General features: G+C 47.1%; 1 protein-coding gene across 4 annotated transcripts in view; it reads left to right on the top strand.

Annotated features, from left to right (window-relative positions):
- Window positions 1-19,353, top strand: part of Plxna4 (plexin A4) — a 461,538-nt gene that overhangs the window by 357,505 nt on the left and 84,680 nt on the right. For all 4 annotated transcript variants that reach the window (XM_036180450.1, XM_036180449.1, XM_036180451.1 and 1 more), the window contains 4 exons: window positions 4,283-4,406; window positions 5,658-5,811; window positions 7,099-7,198; window positions 9,870-9,984. In XM_036180450.1, coding sequence (XP_036036343.1) covers window positions 4,283-4,406; window positions 5,658-5,811; window positions 7,099-7,198; window positions 9,870-9,984 — 493 coding nt within the window. The remainder of the gene's footprint in view (window positions 1-4,282; window positions 4,407-5,657; window positions 5,812-7,098; window positions 7,199-9,869; window positions 9,985-19,353) is intronic.

Here is a 19,353-nt window from a genome sequence, read left to right on the forward strand (position 1 = left end):
GGCAGCTGGAAAGCAAAGAGAGAAGTAAGGGTTCTGGTCCCATGTACTCCTCAAGGCTATTCCTCCAGTGACCTAGCTTCATTCTAGGAGGTTCTATCACCTAGATGTTCTATCACTAGGCCAGGAAATGAGGTTTAACACAGGGACCCATAGGAGACATTGAAGATCCAAGCTATAGCTGGGGCCATCTGGAAGCCCCCTGCCTTATTCCTCTCCTCCTCCTCCTCCTCCTCCTCCTCCTCCTCCTCCTCCTCCTCCTCCGTTTCATTATGATCTAAGCGTAGAGCTCCAAAATGATCCAGTTCAAGCATAGGCCAATGCCAGCAGAGAGTGCTGAGGATGGGAGATTTCTGATGTCTGGGCCCAGTGGGCCCACACCGGAGGGTCTGGGGAGACAGCCTGGCTATGATCCCTCTGGCTGGGAGGCTTACCTGAGCCATCCCATCAGAGAGCCTGGTTTCCATGTTGAAATCTGTTTGCTTGGCCAGCAGCACTGGGAGTTAATATTTCTCTCTGTGTGTTTAGGAATTAATTTCTACTAAACTTAATCACCCCCTCTCCCCTACCCTCTCCCTCACCCTCTTCTTTCTCCATTCCTTTCCCTTCTAATTTTCCACTTGGCTGGGAATTCTCCAGCAGTGAAAGTTCAGGCTTAGGGGAGGGCGGAGGTAACTGCTTCATTAGAGAGGATAATCTCATTGGAACCACTGGCTTGAATAATAACCCCTTGCAGGGGCCCGGGGCCTTTCTCTCTAGAGCTCATAGAACCACTGATCTAGGGCTGCATGGGCCCAGTGCACAGGAAGTAGTATGAGAAAGGGAAGAAAGGCAGCTCAGCAAAGAAGACCTTAACTCACGGGCTGGGGCGGCGGGGGCGGCGGGGGGGGGGGGGGGAGGTCCCCTTGGGACCTGCTGGTCACCTGCATGTCTGTATTTGGGGCAGAGGCCACTATGGGGATGACAGAGACAAATGCCTGAAAACTCATGCATTTTGTCAGTCTACATAGGCACCCATTCCCTGACCTAGGAAATGGATGAAGGGGGACCCTGACGCCTCTACTGCCTCAAGGAGAGCTCTTCTTTCCCAAGTACTGGAGCCCTTGGTAGGAAGCAATTCGGGAGCTCTTCTAGGGCCAGAAGTGAACCCCGTTTATATTCTCTAACTCTGGCGTGAGCCACTAGAAAACCACAGTCTCAAAAGGCTAAGGACTATTATCTTGATGGACCCCATAAGATACTAGAAGTCGTAACCCTTCCCTGCCATCATCCCATCCCACTTAAGGTCAGTTGTCTGTGTTTTTGGACATTCGCAACCTCCACACTCCTGAACCGTGCAAGATGCTAGAAATGTGAAAACATGCCTGGTTCTGACCTTAAACTTAACTGTTCACTGAGACAGAGCTCAGTTCTCGACACACTTTTGCTAGCTGTTAAGGAAACGAAGCTACCACCACCACCAGTAGCATACTTTCACTCTCCTGCCCTTCCCGGGGCTGAGCCTCCCTCTGCCCTTAGCCCCTCTCCCTTTGATGTGCCAATGAACCAGTCTCCATCAGCTGCAGTTTAGGGCCATGGACTGAGGAAGTTAGGGAAGAGATGGTGTAACACTGCCTTACACTGTTGACATCTCTCTCTAAGCTATGCACAATTCTAACTGCTTAGCACACACTATCTCGTGTAATCTTCAGGAAACTCCAGCTGTTTGATACCATTTTGTTTCCATTTTATAGAAGAAAAGACTGATGCACCAAGAGGTTAAGTATTTGGCCTTAATGTTTAAAGCTGTAAGTTACACGTGGCTTCTTGTATTCTGTATTTTCTAGGACTGTGGTGAGATGCAGCCCTAGGAATCTGGGTAACAACAAACAGTGCAAGTCAGATGGGTCCCCAAATATGCCTCCTCCTCCAACCTGGGAGAGAGATAGAGCTCATCTGTTCTATTTAGTAACCTCCAGTGCTGTTTGGTCTGGAAGCAGCTTCACCTCCTCCCCCCTCACACACACACATGTGCACACACACACACACACACTTCATAATTTAATCAAAGACACTCTTTTCAGACCTACTGATTGCTCTTGGAAACAGGAACTTCAAAGTTGGGGAGTCAGTGAATAATTGAAGCTGTACCAGTTCTCTGGGTCTACTGTTAATGGGCGTAATAACACTATTAATAGCGATGTCAGCTCAGACACTCGGGAAAAGTCCATAACATTAGCCTAATGGCTGATGGTAATGGAGTCCTTGCCGAGGAGCTGGCCTGGTAAATTAACTCCCTAGACTTAGAGGCAGACACTCTTGTTGCCAGTGGTTTGCTCGAGCTGCAAGAGAATGCCGTGGGGACCCCCAGACTCACTCTGGACCTCATCCTTCTGGCTTGGGGCCCCTTGAATTCATCCCAGGGAGTTCAGGTTTGTCCAACAACTATGGATGACAGTAAGGCGCTTTCCTATGAGCCTAGGAGGAGAGGTCTAAAGATGTCTAAAGAGCCTTAAGGGCATAAGAGAAACACAAGACTGCAAGGCACATGGGTTTAGTCTGCAGGGGGTCTGCGCCCTTCTTAATCTGGAAGCTCAGCACAGTTGTAAAGAGCAGAGGTTCGAAGTTTGCCTGGGCTGGATGTAGACTCGGATTAGCTGTGACCTGGATGAAGAAGTGATCCATTCATCCTCTGCTACGCTTTCCCGACCTCTGACATGACTTGGCCACCGGAAACTTAAATGGCATAAAACACAAAGGCTTATCACAGTGTTGTAAGCGCATAGTAACTAGTGGTCACAGTTGCATTATGTAGAGTTGGGTTGACTTTAGTGCCACCCATCCAACTTCCTGCAAGGCCCTCCTTCTGCCTCAGTCTCCCTTCCAGGGCAGCATTGGCTGTCACCTTCAGTGGTTTCCCCTTGGTTAGCTAGCCTCTCCTCTCTAGCTCTGCACTCAGAGACCATCCCTCCAATGGTGGTGTCTTCTTTCACTCCAACTAGGAGGACAGACCACAGCTTTATTCTAGGACTAAGAGTTGCCCACAAGCCACCCAGGATGCCCTGGCACATCCCCTCCCTTGCTTTCTTGCCCCACCCCACACCTCTCTGCCTTTCCAGAAGAAAGTTCGCCTCCCATGTCCCCCCTCCCCAACGCGGCTTCCTATCCCTTTCTACTGTTTCCTTCTGTCACGTTGCCCAGGCCTCTCTCAACAGCTCCTGATGTCATCAGGAGTGATTTCCCTGCAGTCTCAGCTCATCTCAGCCTGCCCCCCTGGAGCACTTTGCCCAACGCACTACACAATAAAATCCATATTCCAGAGTGTCCAAATTCTGGCCACTGGGCACAGCTCTTCATATTTGTAAGGTTTATCTGGGTTAAGTACTGTTCCACTGTTCCCATGATACTTTCATTCGGGGAACTTGGGGATGCTCACAGTTGAGCACAGCCCCTGTTTTGATGTGCGTCCTTCTCAAGCCCTAGTCAGTGATGACTGTTAAGAGCTAAGGCCACACCTGGGACACAGCACACTGTACAACCCAGAGCATTAAATAGTGACAGAAACACTTATGTAGCAGTTCCCCAGTGCCACAGAACTGGAGTTCTGATGCTATTACTATTCTCTGTTCCTTTGATCCTCTCTGTGCTCTCGTTCTCTCTCTCTCTCTCTCTCTCTCTCTCTCTCTCTCTCTCTCTCTCTCCTGCATTTATCTCCATTGCTAGAATGTATTCAGAAAATTACAAAAGAAATTGGACAATGTTTCATCTCTTGAGAAGCTCCCACTCAGTAGGAGAGGGTTACCTTTAGCCCAATAATCATCATAAAACAAGAAGTTTTAGACTGTGAGAAACTCCAGGATGCTATGGAGGAAACAAGGAGGAATTTCATATCTGCCTGGGGTTGAGGCAGGAGGATTGCAGGTACAGAAGAGCTAAACTAGTCTGTCTGTAGATCTACAGTAATTGGACAGGCATGGAAACCCAGACAGAACTGGATGTACAAAAGCAATACAATATGTATCATGTACTATACACATATATGGGGAGAAGTGAGATTTGCAAAAAGAAAAAGGGGGGGTTGTGGAGGATGTCAGAGGCTGTGGATGAACAGAAAGTAGACTAGACAAGACTGTGTGACTCCTCATGTGCCTTTGAAGGTGAGGGGAATTGCTGCCTTTTCCAAAGCTGAGCATGACAAACTTGAAGAGGAAGGGAAGTGAGCACTTTAGGTTTAGACAGGCCCAAGAGTTTCTGGGTATACCAGTCCCTTTCTGGGCCACTGATGATCCTTGTGTGTCCTTCCCAGGTGCACACGGAAGGAACGATGTGAGCGCTCCAGGGAACCCCGAAGGTTTGCCTCAGAGATGAAGCAGTGTGTCCGGCTGACGGTCCATCCCAACAACATCTCTGTCTCTCAGTACAATGTGCTGGTAAGGAAGGGGAGGTCAGAATCCATGGAAGAACTCTGCCCCAGCAGAAAGCACCAAGGCCTCTTGGGAGCAGCTCTAGATCAGGGTCAGAGATGTTAGTGAAGAAGTGTCTACTGGGAACCCAAGAAAGGTGGCATGGGCAAGAATACTGAAGAAAAGGTTTCACTCATAAGGACAAGGAAGTGACCATATCAAAGGTGATCAAGAAATACAAATTAAGGCTACACTGAAATTCCATCTCACTCCAGTCAGTATGGCAGTCATTAAGAAAACAAATAAAAACAAAATGCTGATAGAAATTTAAACTAGTCTAGGCACTATGGAAATCAGTCCAGAGGTTCCTCAAAAAAAAAAAAAAAAAAAAGTAGACCCCCCCATGACCCAGATATAATACTCACTCCTATGTGATACTTGAACATTAATGTTTTCAGTCATAAAGAAGAGCAAATCCATGTCATTTGCTGAAAAATGGGTGCAACAAGACCATAGTATTAACTGAATTTAGATCTGTCTCAGAAAGACAACTACCATGTTTTCTCTCATTTGTGGGCCCTAGATTTTATAGAGACATAAAATCATATATTTATATGTGACATAAAAGTGGAAGCTATAGAAAGAGGGGAAATGGGACTAAGTAGAGCTTGAGGGATGGAAACAGTGAGAGTGGTGGAGCATGGGGGATATGCTAAAAATATTTATATTTGCAGGAAAATAGCATTATATGACCAAACATAAAAAAGTGTAGTATTTTATTATAACCTAAAATATGCTGTGGGTATACCTAAATATCCATTAGCCAATTTGGGATTAATTGTCATACAACTAAATATAGAATGACAGACTAAGACCGTGTAGCAATGAACGTTGGGAATGATCCCTTTATCTGTAAAGGGGGCCAATATGGGCCCATCGGGAGAATGATTTACAGACTTCTGAGTTCTAGCACTAAGCATGTGGGCATTAGTGTTCTCTTTTTACCAAATGGAAGAGGTGGCCCATCAGCCAACCTGGTCCTGCTCAGAATTCCTCTAGCACACAAATCCCTTAAACATTCCCACTTCTGGGGCCAAATCCATTCAGGTCCTAGTGGGTTTCTTTAGTCTCTGCCTCTGCCTCCCGCTGCCTTCTCTACACCACTGGTGTAACAAACTGATCTATGGTAATAATTCTCCTTTGTCCGTCTCTTTCTCCCTTCCTTTCCCCATTCCCTCTCCTCTCCTCTTCCCCCCTGCCTGGCTGGTCTGTTCACAGCTGGTCCTAGAGACATACAATGTCCCGGAGCTGTCAGCAGGTGTCAACTGTACCTTTGAGGATCTGTCAGAGATGGATGGGCTGGTAATAGGCAATCAGATCCAGTGCTACTCCCCTGCAGCCAAGGAGGTGCCCCGCATCATCACAGAAAATGGTGAGCAAGCGGTCCCAGGAGGCAAAGTTGGATGGCAGATACTTCACTGTGCCTGGGTAGCAGAACTCATGACAGATGTGGGGGATTGAGGGAGCCTAGGGGCAGGGATAAGTCAGAGGGAGTGGGCTGATGGTTCACAGGGGTAGTGCTGAACTTTTCCTCTTTTACCCTTGGAAATTGGCTGGTGCAGCCCTTCTGTCTCAGCCCCAGCTTAGCAACCAAACAGCTACCTCATCCTAGATGAGGAGAAGCGACAGAGACGGTAGCTAGAGGCCAGGCCAGAAGAGTAGTGGGGGATATTGGTGTTGTTCTTGTTTCAGCTGCCCTGGGGGTGGGGGCTATGGGGGGGGAGGGACTGGAGAAGAGGGAAGCTAGCCAGGAGCAAAGGTATGATGGGGCAGGTCCAATGGTTCCATAACCCTTCATTCACAGTCACATGATTAGGTCCCTGACACTAGAGCACTTTGTCCCCACTGTCCCACACACAGCTGCCTGTTGCTCATAACCAACTCTATTGGGAAGGATGTGAGTGGACACAGGCTTGACACTGGTAAGGGACAGGCTGGCCTAGGCAGATTGATTCCATGTTGTCCCTCCCATTTGGGCTTGTCACAGTTATTCAGAGCTGATTGATTAATGAGGCTCTTGGGGAAGGCAGAGAACAAGACTAAAAGTGGGGTCCAGGGTCAGGGCTGTGAATTAAACAGGGGCTCCAATGCCTCTCTGGCGCCAGCTGAGGAGTCTTTATATCCCTCACCGCTATCGAGCCAAGTCCCACAGAGAAGATAGTATCAGGCCTAGGTCTCTCTGCACAGGGATGAGGCGCACATATTACACATATGTGCAATGGCACTTTGTGCCACTGGCAACAGCTTTCCTGAGATCATACATTTTTTTCCCTCCTTGGCTACTCATCACTGTGGTTCTAAGAGGCTTTTAGACACAGCATGTGAAGGTGTGTGTGTGTGTGTGTGTGTGTGTGTGTGTGTGTGTGTACACGCGCATGTGTGCATGCACACACATGCCCATGAGCTCAAGATAAGTGACTGGGGGTCTGGTGACATAACAGAGAAGGGAGACCAAACATAATTTGTGTGGCAGGTGTGGGGGGTTGGGGAGGAGGGTTAGGTTCATCCTGGAATTGAACCTTGCTGACTCGGGGGCCTATGAAACCTGACAGGGTCCCAGAGGAGCAGGCTCTCTTTCCTAGAGTGCATTACTGCTCATGGGCCTTTGGCTTGGGTTCTGAATTTCCCCTGGGCCCCATTGGCGGGCTCTACCTTATAGGAGACCATCATGTTGTCCAGCTACAGCTCAAGTCAAAGGAGACAGGCGTGACCTTCGCCAGCACCAGCTTTGTCTTCTACAACTGCAGTGTCCACAACTCGTAAGTGCCCTGGCTTTACTCAGTTTGCTATTCCTAGGTTCAAGACTTACTCAGAGATCAGAAGACCCTGCTATGATTTCAAGGGATCATTGCACGGAGGCTTCCAAGGAGGCCTCCTTAATGCTAAAAGATGGGCGCCTCTCCTGTACTGATAGGGTGAATGGAAAGAGACTAGAAAGAGACAAAAGTGGGAGCCTGTGGTGGGAGCCCTGCAAATCCCTAGCCCATGTATCTTCCCTGGCAGAAGTCTAGCCTGATTCCCTTCCCACCATTCTGCTAGGGGTGATGAAGCTCACCTGCAGGACAGCAGTTCACATCTACACAGAGGAGGGACCAGAGGAGGGAGGGCAGCCTTTACATGGATCCAGGAGAGGTCAGGTCATCTAGCAAGTCAACTAAACATCCCACCCTATAAACTGGGTCATATAGGCTGAGAAGTGCAAAAGGAAAGTCAAAAGACAAAGTGGCTGAGGCTCTGCTATGGAGATACAGAAACCTGACTCTGGCTTTGTTTGACATTGGCATCTCCCCCCTCTAAATAGTAACCATGGACAGCAGACTGGCTAGAGGATTTGACCATTCTGTGCACCAGTGTCCTCTAGAAAAGGGGACTAGAGGTACTGGCACCACAATAGTTAGTGACTGGCCTGTGTTAGTTAATTTTCTAATCGCTGTGACAGAATACTTGGCAAAAGTCACCTAAGGGAGGAGAAGTCGACTATGGCTCATGATTCACAGCATACAGCCCGTCGTGGTGGGGACATCATGGCGGTTTGTCTGCAGCAGTGAGAGCCTGTCGAATGGCTTCTCGCATCTTGGCAAGTCAGGAAGCAGAACAGTCAGGCCAAAGCCAGAAGTGGGCATCTTCAAGACCTGTTTCCAGTGACCCTTTTCTGCTACCTAGGTCACAGTCCCCAAGATTGCACAAATTTCCCAAAACAATACCACCAACCAGGGACCAAGAGTTCAAGCAGAGGATCCTGTGGGGACATTTCACATTCAAATTGCAACATGACACCCCAGGAGCACTGTCCTAAGGGAGCAGTCCCTGGTTGGGACACTGATGTTGCAGGCTCTAAGGAGGAAAAGAGCCATTACAACTCAACCTTTAGAAGCCCATGTGGCTCACTGACTAGGTACTACTCGTGTCTTTTGCTATGGTTATGTTGCTAATTCCTCTGAACGGATGCGATTGACCCAGATTGGAGATGTACAATTTTAATTTTTCTTACCATAGAAACTGAAATGAGGTATGAAAGTCCAGTATGAAAAACAGATGGAAGAAGAGGATGTTGATTGGGGGAATTATGAGGCCAGGAGCCCCTCTATCTAGGAGCCCCATGAGACTGTACACAGTCTCCAAAGGAGCTCTGTAGAACCTTTAGGGTTCCATAGAGAGAGTTTGGAAAACACATGGCCTGACCCCTCAACATTCCTGTTTGCTTTAATGTACTGTTTGCATTTCTCTCTTTACAGGGTAGGTATGCAATATGACATTTAGGGGACTATAATCTGATAAAAAAAAAAAAAAGTTAGGGCTCATGTAGGGTGTCTATGGGACTGGAGCTTAGCTTACTTTGGGATCTCAAGGAAGGAAGCATCTATCCTGCCCAGCCAGAGCTGGCTGCTTCACTATCAGAATTCTCTTCTCACTTCTTGTCATGGAGTTGCCCATGACCTCACCTCTGAGTGGCATGTTCCCTCCCTCCCTTATTGCCCCTAGAAAAGCAGAGTAAGAAATTCAATCAGATGTGATGTTTTCATCCCATCTACAGTGTTACTCATCAGATAGTGAACTCACAAATTAATAAGACCCCAGCACTCAGGCCCTGCCCTCCACTGGAACCAATACCTGCCCAATTGCTTAGTTGAGGTTTGCAGCCTAATAGCCTCATGGAAGAACTTGATGTTTAATGATGGAATAGAACACCCAGCAGTTAGGAGTATCCCAGCACAGAGGTTTACAAAGTGAGGGCCCAGAGGGACCAACTCTCCTTTGGCCAAAGGTTGGTCAAGTGGAGGAAAACAGAAAGCTCTGACGGATGGTGGGACAGCCTGTGGGGAGCATGGGGCCTGCTCAAGGCAGCAGCACCAGACCCTTGTGAGAAGGGTGGTGATCAGGGCAGCTCTGCCTGTGTGGCAAGGCATTGGAGTTCGTGACAGTAGGGACCCATGTTGGGTTTTTAAGCAACATAAGGCTGGCTCTTACAAAGTTGCCTGTTTCCTGGAGGTAAAGAGTGGTGTTGGCAACTGTGCCAGGACACACAGTGTGGAGACTGGAACCTCGGTAGCTTCCATTGTTAACAAGAGCATCATTGGTGTAGGCCCTTAACAGTGAGACTCAGAGACAATTTGAATTAAAACCTGATTTGGGGGTTGTCTTAGTTCCCATAGACTCCAATCCTTATTGATCTCCTATTTAACAAAGGACCATGTCAGCCAGTGGGGTAGAGGGAGACTCACCAGGCCTTGGAGGAAATGGGTTCCAGCTCTGAGTGAGGAGCTCATTCCCTGAGGCCTTGAGAAGAGAAGAAGGGTAGATTTGTATCAGGTCTTCCTTTGCTCATCATTCAAGGGTTATCTTCCCTACTAGCAAAATGTTCTGCTAGATTCTAGAGATGTGGGTGCTTAGGCTGAAGTTCTAAGATGTGTGCTTCTTCTCTGTGCCCAGATGTCTGTCCTGTGTGGAGAGCCCATACCGCTGCCACTGGTGTAAATACCGGCATGTTTGCACTCATGACCCCAACACATGCTCCTTCCAGGAAGGCCGAGTGAAGCTGCCCGAGGTAGGTCCCAGAAGCAGGATGGTGAGAGGTGTTGCTTGTAAGCACGGAACACATGTGTGGCTCTTCTCTTGAGAGGGAAAAACCGAAAAAAGATCCCAGGGATTTCTTCCTTCCTTCCTAACCCTGACTCTTCAGGCACACTGTATGAAAGCAATGGATGAGCTCAGCCTTGCATTGACACCATGGTTCTGGCTCAGCTGGGAGGTTCAGGTACAAATGTGTGAGCGTAAATATGTATGTGTGAGTTCTTGCCTTTGTCTAATATAAATGGAATTAACATGAAGGGACACTAGTCAGACAGCGAGTGGGCCACTGTGGCATGAAAAGCTGGAAAAGGCTGATAGTCTCATCTACATGGCTGGGTCTTGATCTTGAGGACGGGGTAGAAGAGTAGATCGACCCCCTTAAGGTCAGGGGTCAAGGATCCAGGAAACACCCATCTGAAATCTGCCCGGAACATGATAGAAGTCAGACAAAGTGGTTTTCAGGGTCTCTCCTGCTCTCAGAATAGTGAACCTGACCAAGGTTTGGGAACAGAAAGGCCCAAGACAGACGGGAGAACAAAAGCAGCAGGCTTTGGGGGTTGAAAACACCTCCTACCGCTCCCTTACCTCGGAGGAGGCTTGCAATTGCTTTGCTCTCTTGCTCGTTTTCTTTCCTGTTCCTCTTGTGGCAAGGTTGTCCTCAAGTCTTCAAGAAAGATTAAAAGAACCAAAAGAGAGCAAAGGGAGAGCTAGCAGGTTTCCCAGAACAATGGTGGGCTGTCTGTGAGAGATGGTGCTTCCAAGTGCAAGGCACGATTACGCCTGGCTGTGTCAGCATTTGCTGGGGATCCATGGCCACTCTGAGGACCAGATAGCAGGCTCCTGAGAAAGGACCATTTTGAAGTGAGCGTAAAGGAAAAGGCTAAGTTGATTACCTCATGACGTTGCTGTGTCAACATCTTCCTAGTGGACATACCAAATGGGAACTCTGCAAATAAACATTGTGAACTATTGACTAAGTCTAGCTTTTTAGGTTCAGTGAGAGAAGACCATTGTTTTCAGAACTCAAAACAGAATCCCTGCCACCTAGTGTAAATGTAGCATTTTTTAATGCCATTGGCTTTTTGCTTGTTTGTTTTCCAACATAACTATAGCAGGAATAAAGGACAAAGGGAAAGTATGCAACAGAAAGAGAGCTTGGTCATGGGTGTTTTTTATCCGATGCCAGAGAAGTTATTCACAGGCTAGCCATCTAAACTTCTGCTATTGTGACGGTTGGCTTGCTGATGTTATTGCAAATGTCTGAGATAAAACAACTTAAAAAGAGGGAAGGTTGGTGCATAAAGACTTCAAAAGCCAAAGGACTGGGGAGTTTGCTGTGAGACTGTCCCCTAGGAAAGTCAGAAGCTTCTCCCAGAAAGTGTCACCAACATGACTGCCCAGACATGAGCTGAACAAGGACACTAGACATGCCAAAGTGCATGGGGATAAACCTACTCCTGATACCTCAACTCCACACAAAGAATTACAGACAACTAAGGAATGCAGAGAGCAGGAGAAGAATCTCCCCCTGGAAGAGCACGCCAATTGGTTTTCCAATGCTGAAAGGTCAGCCCTGAAAACACACGTATGAGTAACATATGCAGACTGAGCAGGTTATATTAAGGAAAATATATATGCATGTAACAAGAATTAATGGGAAAAAAAGCCATGAACTTGAAAAAGAGCAAGGAAGGGGTATTTTGAGGACTTGGAGAGAGGAAAGGGAATGGGGAAAATGATATAGTTAAGATATATTGTAATATCAAAAACATAAAAGAAAAACAAACAAAACAAGAGCAAAGGTCTATTTTGGCCCACTGTTTTGGAGTTTTTAATCTATGTTTGGAAGGACCTGTTTCCTTTCAGACCTGCTGGGAGGCACCTTACTTCATGATGGTCAAAGAGCAGAAAGGAAGAAAGAAAGCAAGAAAGAGAGAAAGAGAGAAAGAGAGAGAGAAAGGAAGAAAGAAGAAAAGAAAAGGACCAAGCCCCACAATTTCCTTCAAGGCCAGACCCACAGTGACCTAAGACTTTGCAGTGAAACCTCCCTCAAGTTCCCACTGCCAGCTCCCATAGCATCATTCTGGGGAATAAGCCTTAAGAACATAAGCTTTAGTGGGGCATTCCAGCCCCAACCTACAACGGCTGTGAAGCCACTGTTATCTTACGGTGCCCTAGAGCCTTCATGCTTAAGCTTCTGAGGCTTAAAGGCATATATGAGACCTTCAGATCTGCATTTGATAGGACACCACCAGCCTACATGACCTCTGGGTTTCCGTACTTGCAGATAAACACGAGCTTAAGTGCACTTCAGAGAAATCACAGCCAAGAACTGTTCTCACAGGGCAAGGGTGCAGTGAATGTTCTTATGGAGTGAGTACCCAATCAATGTCCAGTTAAGGCTTAGAGCTCCAGATGGCATCTGACTGGGTGTCTCCTGGTCTTAGAGCCTGAAGTTCCTCCAGACATCAGGGCCCAGACTCTCTTGGAAATGCTGGTGAGACTCAGGCCACAGTGATTCTTCTCAAAGTCCTCAGGTTCATACTCCCCTTTACCCAGGAGGCTATGCAGACAGGGTCCTTTTGTTTAGCCAGGAGCGAGGCTGCCAGGTGGCTTTTTATCTGTGCTGCCCCATCTTGTATCCCCAGGAATGCTTTCATCCTGCCTCTTCCAGTTTCAACACTGGCTTCACTGGCTATCACCAGGGGTGTTGAATTACTTCTTTCCCTCAGAACAAAGAGCACGTTCAGGCGAAGTTATTGGTCTGGAATGGAGAACTGGTGGACCATTGTAGTTGTGTTATGAACAGCAAGTATTCAGGCATAATTACAATGATTAGAAATAGAATGCCCAGTAACATATGTCGTTTATAGTAACTATATCCCAGTTACAAGGGATGGTTTTGTTTCAACTAATGATGGCATTGTGATAACAACGTAGACCCTTAGATCGGGCTGCCAGAGCCTAGGCAGCAGATAGAAAGGGAGAGGAGAGGAGAGATGAGGTGACAACATGCTAGGGGGGCCTTGTCTCCCTGCTTGCTCCCAGTCCCCCTCTCCCAGTATCCACAAGGCTTCCTGCCGTCTCCTGGAATGGCCTTTTGGCTGGACAGCCAATACCAGAGCTACAGGAGCCTCTGTCCTTGAGTGCACCGCACAGAGTTGCTGGCTCCTGCACAGCCTCACCTGAACAGATCCATCTGGCCAACACACTTGGTAGTGATGATTAAGATGAGCTGCTATAGAGAACAAATCCACTGGCAAGAGGTGGTCCTCAATGAGCTGTTGCACTGTTGGTTCTCATCAGAGCTGAAAACTCATAGTGAATCACCACTGAGGCTGTGCTCTCCAGGCACCAAACTAGGAAAGTTACAGATATGTGGGTGCTTCCCAGATGAACGATCTCAGAGGGGAGGTTCCGGGTACTACCCTTCCTCCTGAAGTTTAGCCAGTGTGCTCACGCCAGAGAATAGTTGTAAGATTCTCAGAGGAGGAGAAATGCATGCTATTTGATCTGCAATGGTGAACTTGAAAGATTCTCTCAACATCCACTGCCACCCTGATGCCTCTGAGATGTCCTACCCTAGGACAGGTATGATGAACTCTGGGACCCTTAAGGTAAAGTTCACTCTAGAACTACAGAACCAGAAAGGAAGAATCCTAGACTGTTGCTTGTCCCTGGTTCTGAATGAAATCCACCCTTAGTGATAAAAGCCAAAGGCATTTATCCCAGGCTTGACTTTGGAGAGACATTAGGCTATCCCCCATGGTCAGTAACTCTTTAATTCCATCAGCCAGCCATTCCTGGGACCCACTCCCACTATACCTTTAACCCTCCCCTGAGAAAACAAAGCCAAACCCAACTCAAAAACTTGTTTCGAACCCATGCACACATCCCCTTTTCAGGTATTCAATTACTGGGCTGCCATTTCTCCAGACAATTGCACTTTCCATCAATCTCACCTGCCCCTCCCCCTTGGGGTTATGGGTATTTCCTTTCTGTATTATTACTTCGCTCTCTCCATAAACCAGCCCATCGTAGATCATGCTAATGGCATTATAAACTTGGGGAACAGCAAGAAAATAATATGGTGCATTACATCTTTGTATTGAGCATCAGGGGTCTGAGAAGGTGAGTATAAATTTGGGGAGTTGTTAGGGCTACTAGGGCTGGCTCCTGTTTAGAACTGATGCCGGGAGGGGGTTGAAGTGGTAGTGGGGGAAAAGAAGTGACCTGCAAATCATGCTTTCCTTAGACACTCTAGACCGGCTGTCCCCAAGAGCTTTGCATTCTCCCAATTTCACTGTAACAACTGGGTGAAACAGAGCTTTCATCTTGCAAATACATCAGAGGCTGTAAATCTACAAGCCTGTCCCCCAGCCCCAGGCAGCCCCAGCCCTGAAGGCAGTGTTCTCTCTCCCAGCCCAGGAGCATTCTTTATGTCCTTGTTCAATTATTTAAATATGCTATGAAGCCTCTGCCCAAAGGAGCCACCGGCAAGCTAGACAAAATGGATGGAAAGACAGCTCCATGGCTTTCCTACATTGCCTTTGCTCCCGGCACTCAGTAACCCACCCTCATTTGTGTGCGTATAAGTGAAGACCACAATATACAAGGGGCCAGACTGTGGGCCTGGAGTCATCCAGATCCACCTTCAGAATTTCAAGCTATTAAATATTTGCTTGTGCCTCAAGCCACTGTCCCTCCATATCTTTGGTCTATTCTTACAGCTGTAGCATGTAGCCACAGGGTGAACAGCCTCCAAGGGAGACTGTTTCTTACTGCATGCATTCAAGCCTCCACATAATCTTGTCAAATACAGGTGTTTTCTATTCTGCAAGAGTTGGCCCCTTTCAAATGATGGTTCAGAGAAATACCTGCTTTGAAAAGAGAAGGGCAGTATGTTTTGGAGGGAATCAGTGTGGGGTTAGATAATCATCTGTGGCTGAAAAGAAGATGAGCAGAAGGAAATACTGACTCGCCATTTGTGAGTACTGAGGTTACTGCTTATTTGAATCGTCTTCATTGAAATATCAGGATGATGACATGAGTTGTGTTACAAAACAAGATAGCACATGGGAAGTATGTGTGATGGGGGTAGGAATTGAATCCCTGCACCAAGTTAACCACATCAGCTAGAATTGCAACAGTAGCACGGAATGCCTACCAGATCCAGTGTCCAGTGCTAGGAGATAACAGGCTGAAAAATACCAATGACTAAAATAATAAAATACTTCCCTGCTGATAGATAACCATGTCTCCTTATAAATCTCCTGTCATCCTTGCTGATTCATCATTAATTCAGTTGACATATATTTTAAATACCACATTTTAAACTAAGTAGATACTGTGTTTTTGTTTTTTAACTTTTTAAGTTATCATGTAAAGAAATAGATTTGATCATGCTGTATGTGGGTGTGTGTGTATATATTTGAGAGAGGGGGGGGAGGGAGATTATCCTTTGTTCTCCATTGTTTTTGAGGAGATATTATTATTCCTATTGTAGAGATGGAAAAATTGAGCTTCAAAAAGAGTCTATTGATGAATCTCAGATCATCTATTAGGCTAATAATAGAGCTAGGACAGAAAGGAAAACAAGCCATTCTCCATATGTCACATTCATGACGCCACATGGGTCACCTTTTCTTCCTTACTAAGCTGCTCTCTAATCTTCCTCAGACACCAGCTAGAAAGCCTACAATTTCCTTCAATTCTGACGCTATCTACTTGGAGTTAGTGTCAGGTCCCACACGTTAAAGGGCTCAGATCCACAAGCTCACCCCCACTTAGGATGTCAGTCACAAGTCACAAGACATGGTCACCTATGCGTCTAACCAATTGGCTATAACGTGGGCTTCCTAAACCCCTTCCTCACATTTGATACTTTGTTGCAATGGGTCACAGCTCTCAGAGAAACATTTATTTACATTTCCTGGCTTATTAGAAAGGATACTACAAAGGACGCAGATGAACAGCCATTGAAAACTGTGGGGAATGAAGTCTGTGGGAAGGTCCCAGGGCTTTCATTCCTGCTTCATGTGTATACCCTCTCAGGCCCTGCCATCTGTTCACCAACTAGAAAGTTCCAGAAACTCTCTCATGGAAGGTTCCTTTTCTTCAAGATTTTTTTCGTGTGTGTGTGTGTGTGTGTGTGTGTGTGTGTGTGTGTGTGTGTGTGTGCCTATGTGTGCTTGCGTTCATTCATGCAGATACCAGAGGAGGCAGGAAGAGGGAATCAGATGCATTTGAAGCTGGACGTACATATGGTTATGAGCTACCTGATGTGGGTGCTAGGAACCAGACTCCAGTCCTCTGCAAGAGCAGCACATGCTTGTAACCAGTGAGCATCTCCTGAGCTCCTTATGTGGGGTTCCTATGGCAGTCCCTTTATGCAGACATGACTGATTAACACCTCTTGAAGTTCAACCAGCAGTGTGCTTACTCCAGAGAACAGTTGTAAGATCAGAGGAGGAGAAATGCATTCTATTTGATCTGCAATGGTGAACTTGAATGGTTCTCCCAACATCCACTGCTACCCTGGCCACTCCTACTGAGCATCTGGGAAGATCCTCTCATGCCACGGTGGGCTAGCAAATAGTCCCCATCCTCAGATGAACTCTTCATTGGCTTAAACTCAAATATGGTTGAAATGGGCTCATTCAGAACAACAGAAAGTTCCTATCACCATAACTCCAAGGGTTTTAGAAGCTCTGTGCCAGGAACCAGAGACAAAGCCCAAATAGGTATTTTATAGTATGCCTTAATAGTATGGTCCAGGACCATAAAAGATCATCTAGTCCACACCATGTTTTCATTTTATGGATGAAGAGAGTGTTTGGCCATGTGGCTGGCTAGTGGGTCTCCTGTCTCTGAGCATGTGACAATGTAAGTTAAGGATGTTACTTCTCCTGATAGATTCAGGGGCACAGAGGTGGAGTCATTAAGACTCCCTGTATGGGTACCTCATGGTTCCCAGGGACCCATCTCTTTAGAGCCTTGGGACCTCCTGTAGGAGGAAAAACATGAGGCAAATGGATTGAATTAGAAAAAAAATTATCCCGAGTGAGGTAACCTAGAGCCAGAAAGACAAACACAGTATGTACCCACTCATAAGTGGATATTAGAAGTAAGGCAAAGGATAACCAAGCTACAATCCACAGCCCTAGAGAAGCTAGGTAACAAGCAATGCCATTCTTACCCATTTCAAGGTTCCAAGGTCCTGCCTACCCGAACAGAACAGTCTCAGAGAGAGGATTCGCAGTAGGAGAGCCATGGACAGAGGACCTGCCTCCCTACCTCTTTCTCTCATGCTTGAGAGACTTGAAGGTATTGAGATGAGTCAGGTCCAGCAAGAGACTTGAAATCTAGAAGGCTAGGATATGCTGCTGAGGACTGATGCCGTAATTCTAGAAGAGGAAGGACAGGATTGGGTAGATGGGCCCTATGAACAGGCAGTAGAAACTGGGAACAGAAGAAGGACAGACTCCAGCCTGAGCTGAGGGAGGCAAGGAAAGAGGAAACGCTTGCTAGATGCTTACTCTCTTGGAGTCAGCCATCTTGGCCATGTTTACTCATGGAGTCTCCAGAACATACATTTGGAAGAAGGCTGCTCATCCCTGGACTTAGGCCAGCTAATAACAAGTGCACTCTTCTTGATTCTGAAGCCAGCAGGAGACATGGACTCCATAACTTAATTCCCAGCATCTCTCTAGCAAAGGAACCCTGTGGTGTTATTGTGTTCCCCAAAATATTGTGTGACCCTAATAAACTTATCTGGGGTCAGAGAACAGAACAGCCACTAGATATAAAGGCCAGAAAATGGTGGCACACACGCTTTGAATCCTATCACTTGGGAGGCAGAGATCCATCCAGATCTCTGTGAGTTTAAAGCCACACTGGAAACAGCCAAGCATGGTGACTCATGTCTTTAATCCCAAGAAGTGAGCCTTTAATCCCAGGAAGTGAGGGCAGAAAACAGAAAGGTATATAAGGCATGAAAACCAGAAACTAGGATGGTTAAGCTTTTAGGCTTTTGAGCAGCACAGTTCAGCTGAGATTCATTCTGGATGAGGACTCAGAGGCATCCAGTCTGAGAAAACAGGATCAGCTGAGGAAATGGTAAGGTGAGGTGGCTGTGGCTTGTTCTGCTTCTCTGATCTTCCAGCTTTAACCCCAATACCTGGCTCCAGGTTTGTTCTTATTAATAAGACTATTTGAGATTCATGCTACAGAACCCCAAATGTTGATGACCAAGATGTCAGAGTTCCAAGGCCCTTGGGCAGGGAAACAGGGCTTCAGAGTCCTGGGGAACTGTGGTACCTTCTCTGACATTTCCCATTGAGATTTGAATCTGTAGGTGGTTTTGCACCTGGCATCTTAGCAGGCAGCAGGTCAGTCTGGGATGATGGGTGGGAGGAAGAGCAGGGTGGTGGAGATGGCCTCTTCATGCCTTGTTGCCTAGGGGAAAATTGCCATTTTACATTTCAATTAAGCGGGGGCACTGGGGTCAAACATCAGCACTACTTAGAGGAAGATGTGTCCAGCCCATCCCTGGGCCTCTCCAATTATTATTAATGAACTTACCCTCAGAACTGCCAACCTTTTTATATGCAAACTAGGCCTTTATGGGGCCATTGCTAATCAGGACTCATTAGAGTACTCCTAACAAGCTTTGGTGAGAAGCTTACAGGGGACAAGTGAGAAAGGCTTTAGCTCTTGACATCTTCTGGACAGAGCAGGGCTCCAGTTTAGCTCAAGTGGGTCTCACCACTCCAACTGACTGAGAGATTCCATTCAGAGAGGGTCCTGCTCACCAAACCTGTTTTTCCACAAACAAGAGGAAGGGTGGTGATGCAGTTGGCTTCTTCAGCTCTCCACCCATCTGCAAACACTGAGTTATTCTTTTTCCTCTCCCTAACTCAGTTTCTCCTTTAGAAATGGGTTCAATCAGGTTGTTCAGAGGAATCTAGAATTCCAGGTTCCCTGGGCCTGCTCATGAATGCCATTATTCGCTGGAGATGTGGAGGTGAGAGGTACCAGTACTCTCTGGCTCTCTCACCAAGTGTGATCACAGGCCCAGCTCCCTGGAGGAAAGGCAGTCCCAGCCTTAGGTAGAGGTGGGTCTGCAGTACCCAAGGACTGGCTCATGATGCCCCATTCTTTGTGGAACTGCTGTCCGTAGTTCCCCAGCCCCACACACCTCCCTATTCAGCCCAAGCATCAACCTCTCCACAGAACCATTCCCCTTGCCTATGTACGCCACATTCACATCTTGTCAGAGCATGGGGGATCAGATAGATAAATGCAGGGCCTGCACAGATAGGGAGCCACTAGGACTCTCTGT

This window comes from Onychomys torridus, chromosome 3 (assembly GCF_903995425.1).
Source record: "Onychomys torridus chromosome 3, mOncTor1.1, whole genome shotgun sequence".
Classification (NCBI taxonomy): domain Eukaryota; kingdom Metazoa; phylum Chordata; class Mammalia; order Rodentia; family Cricetidae; genus Onychomys; species Onychomys torridus.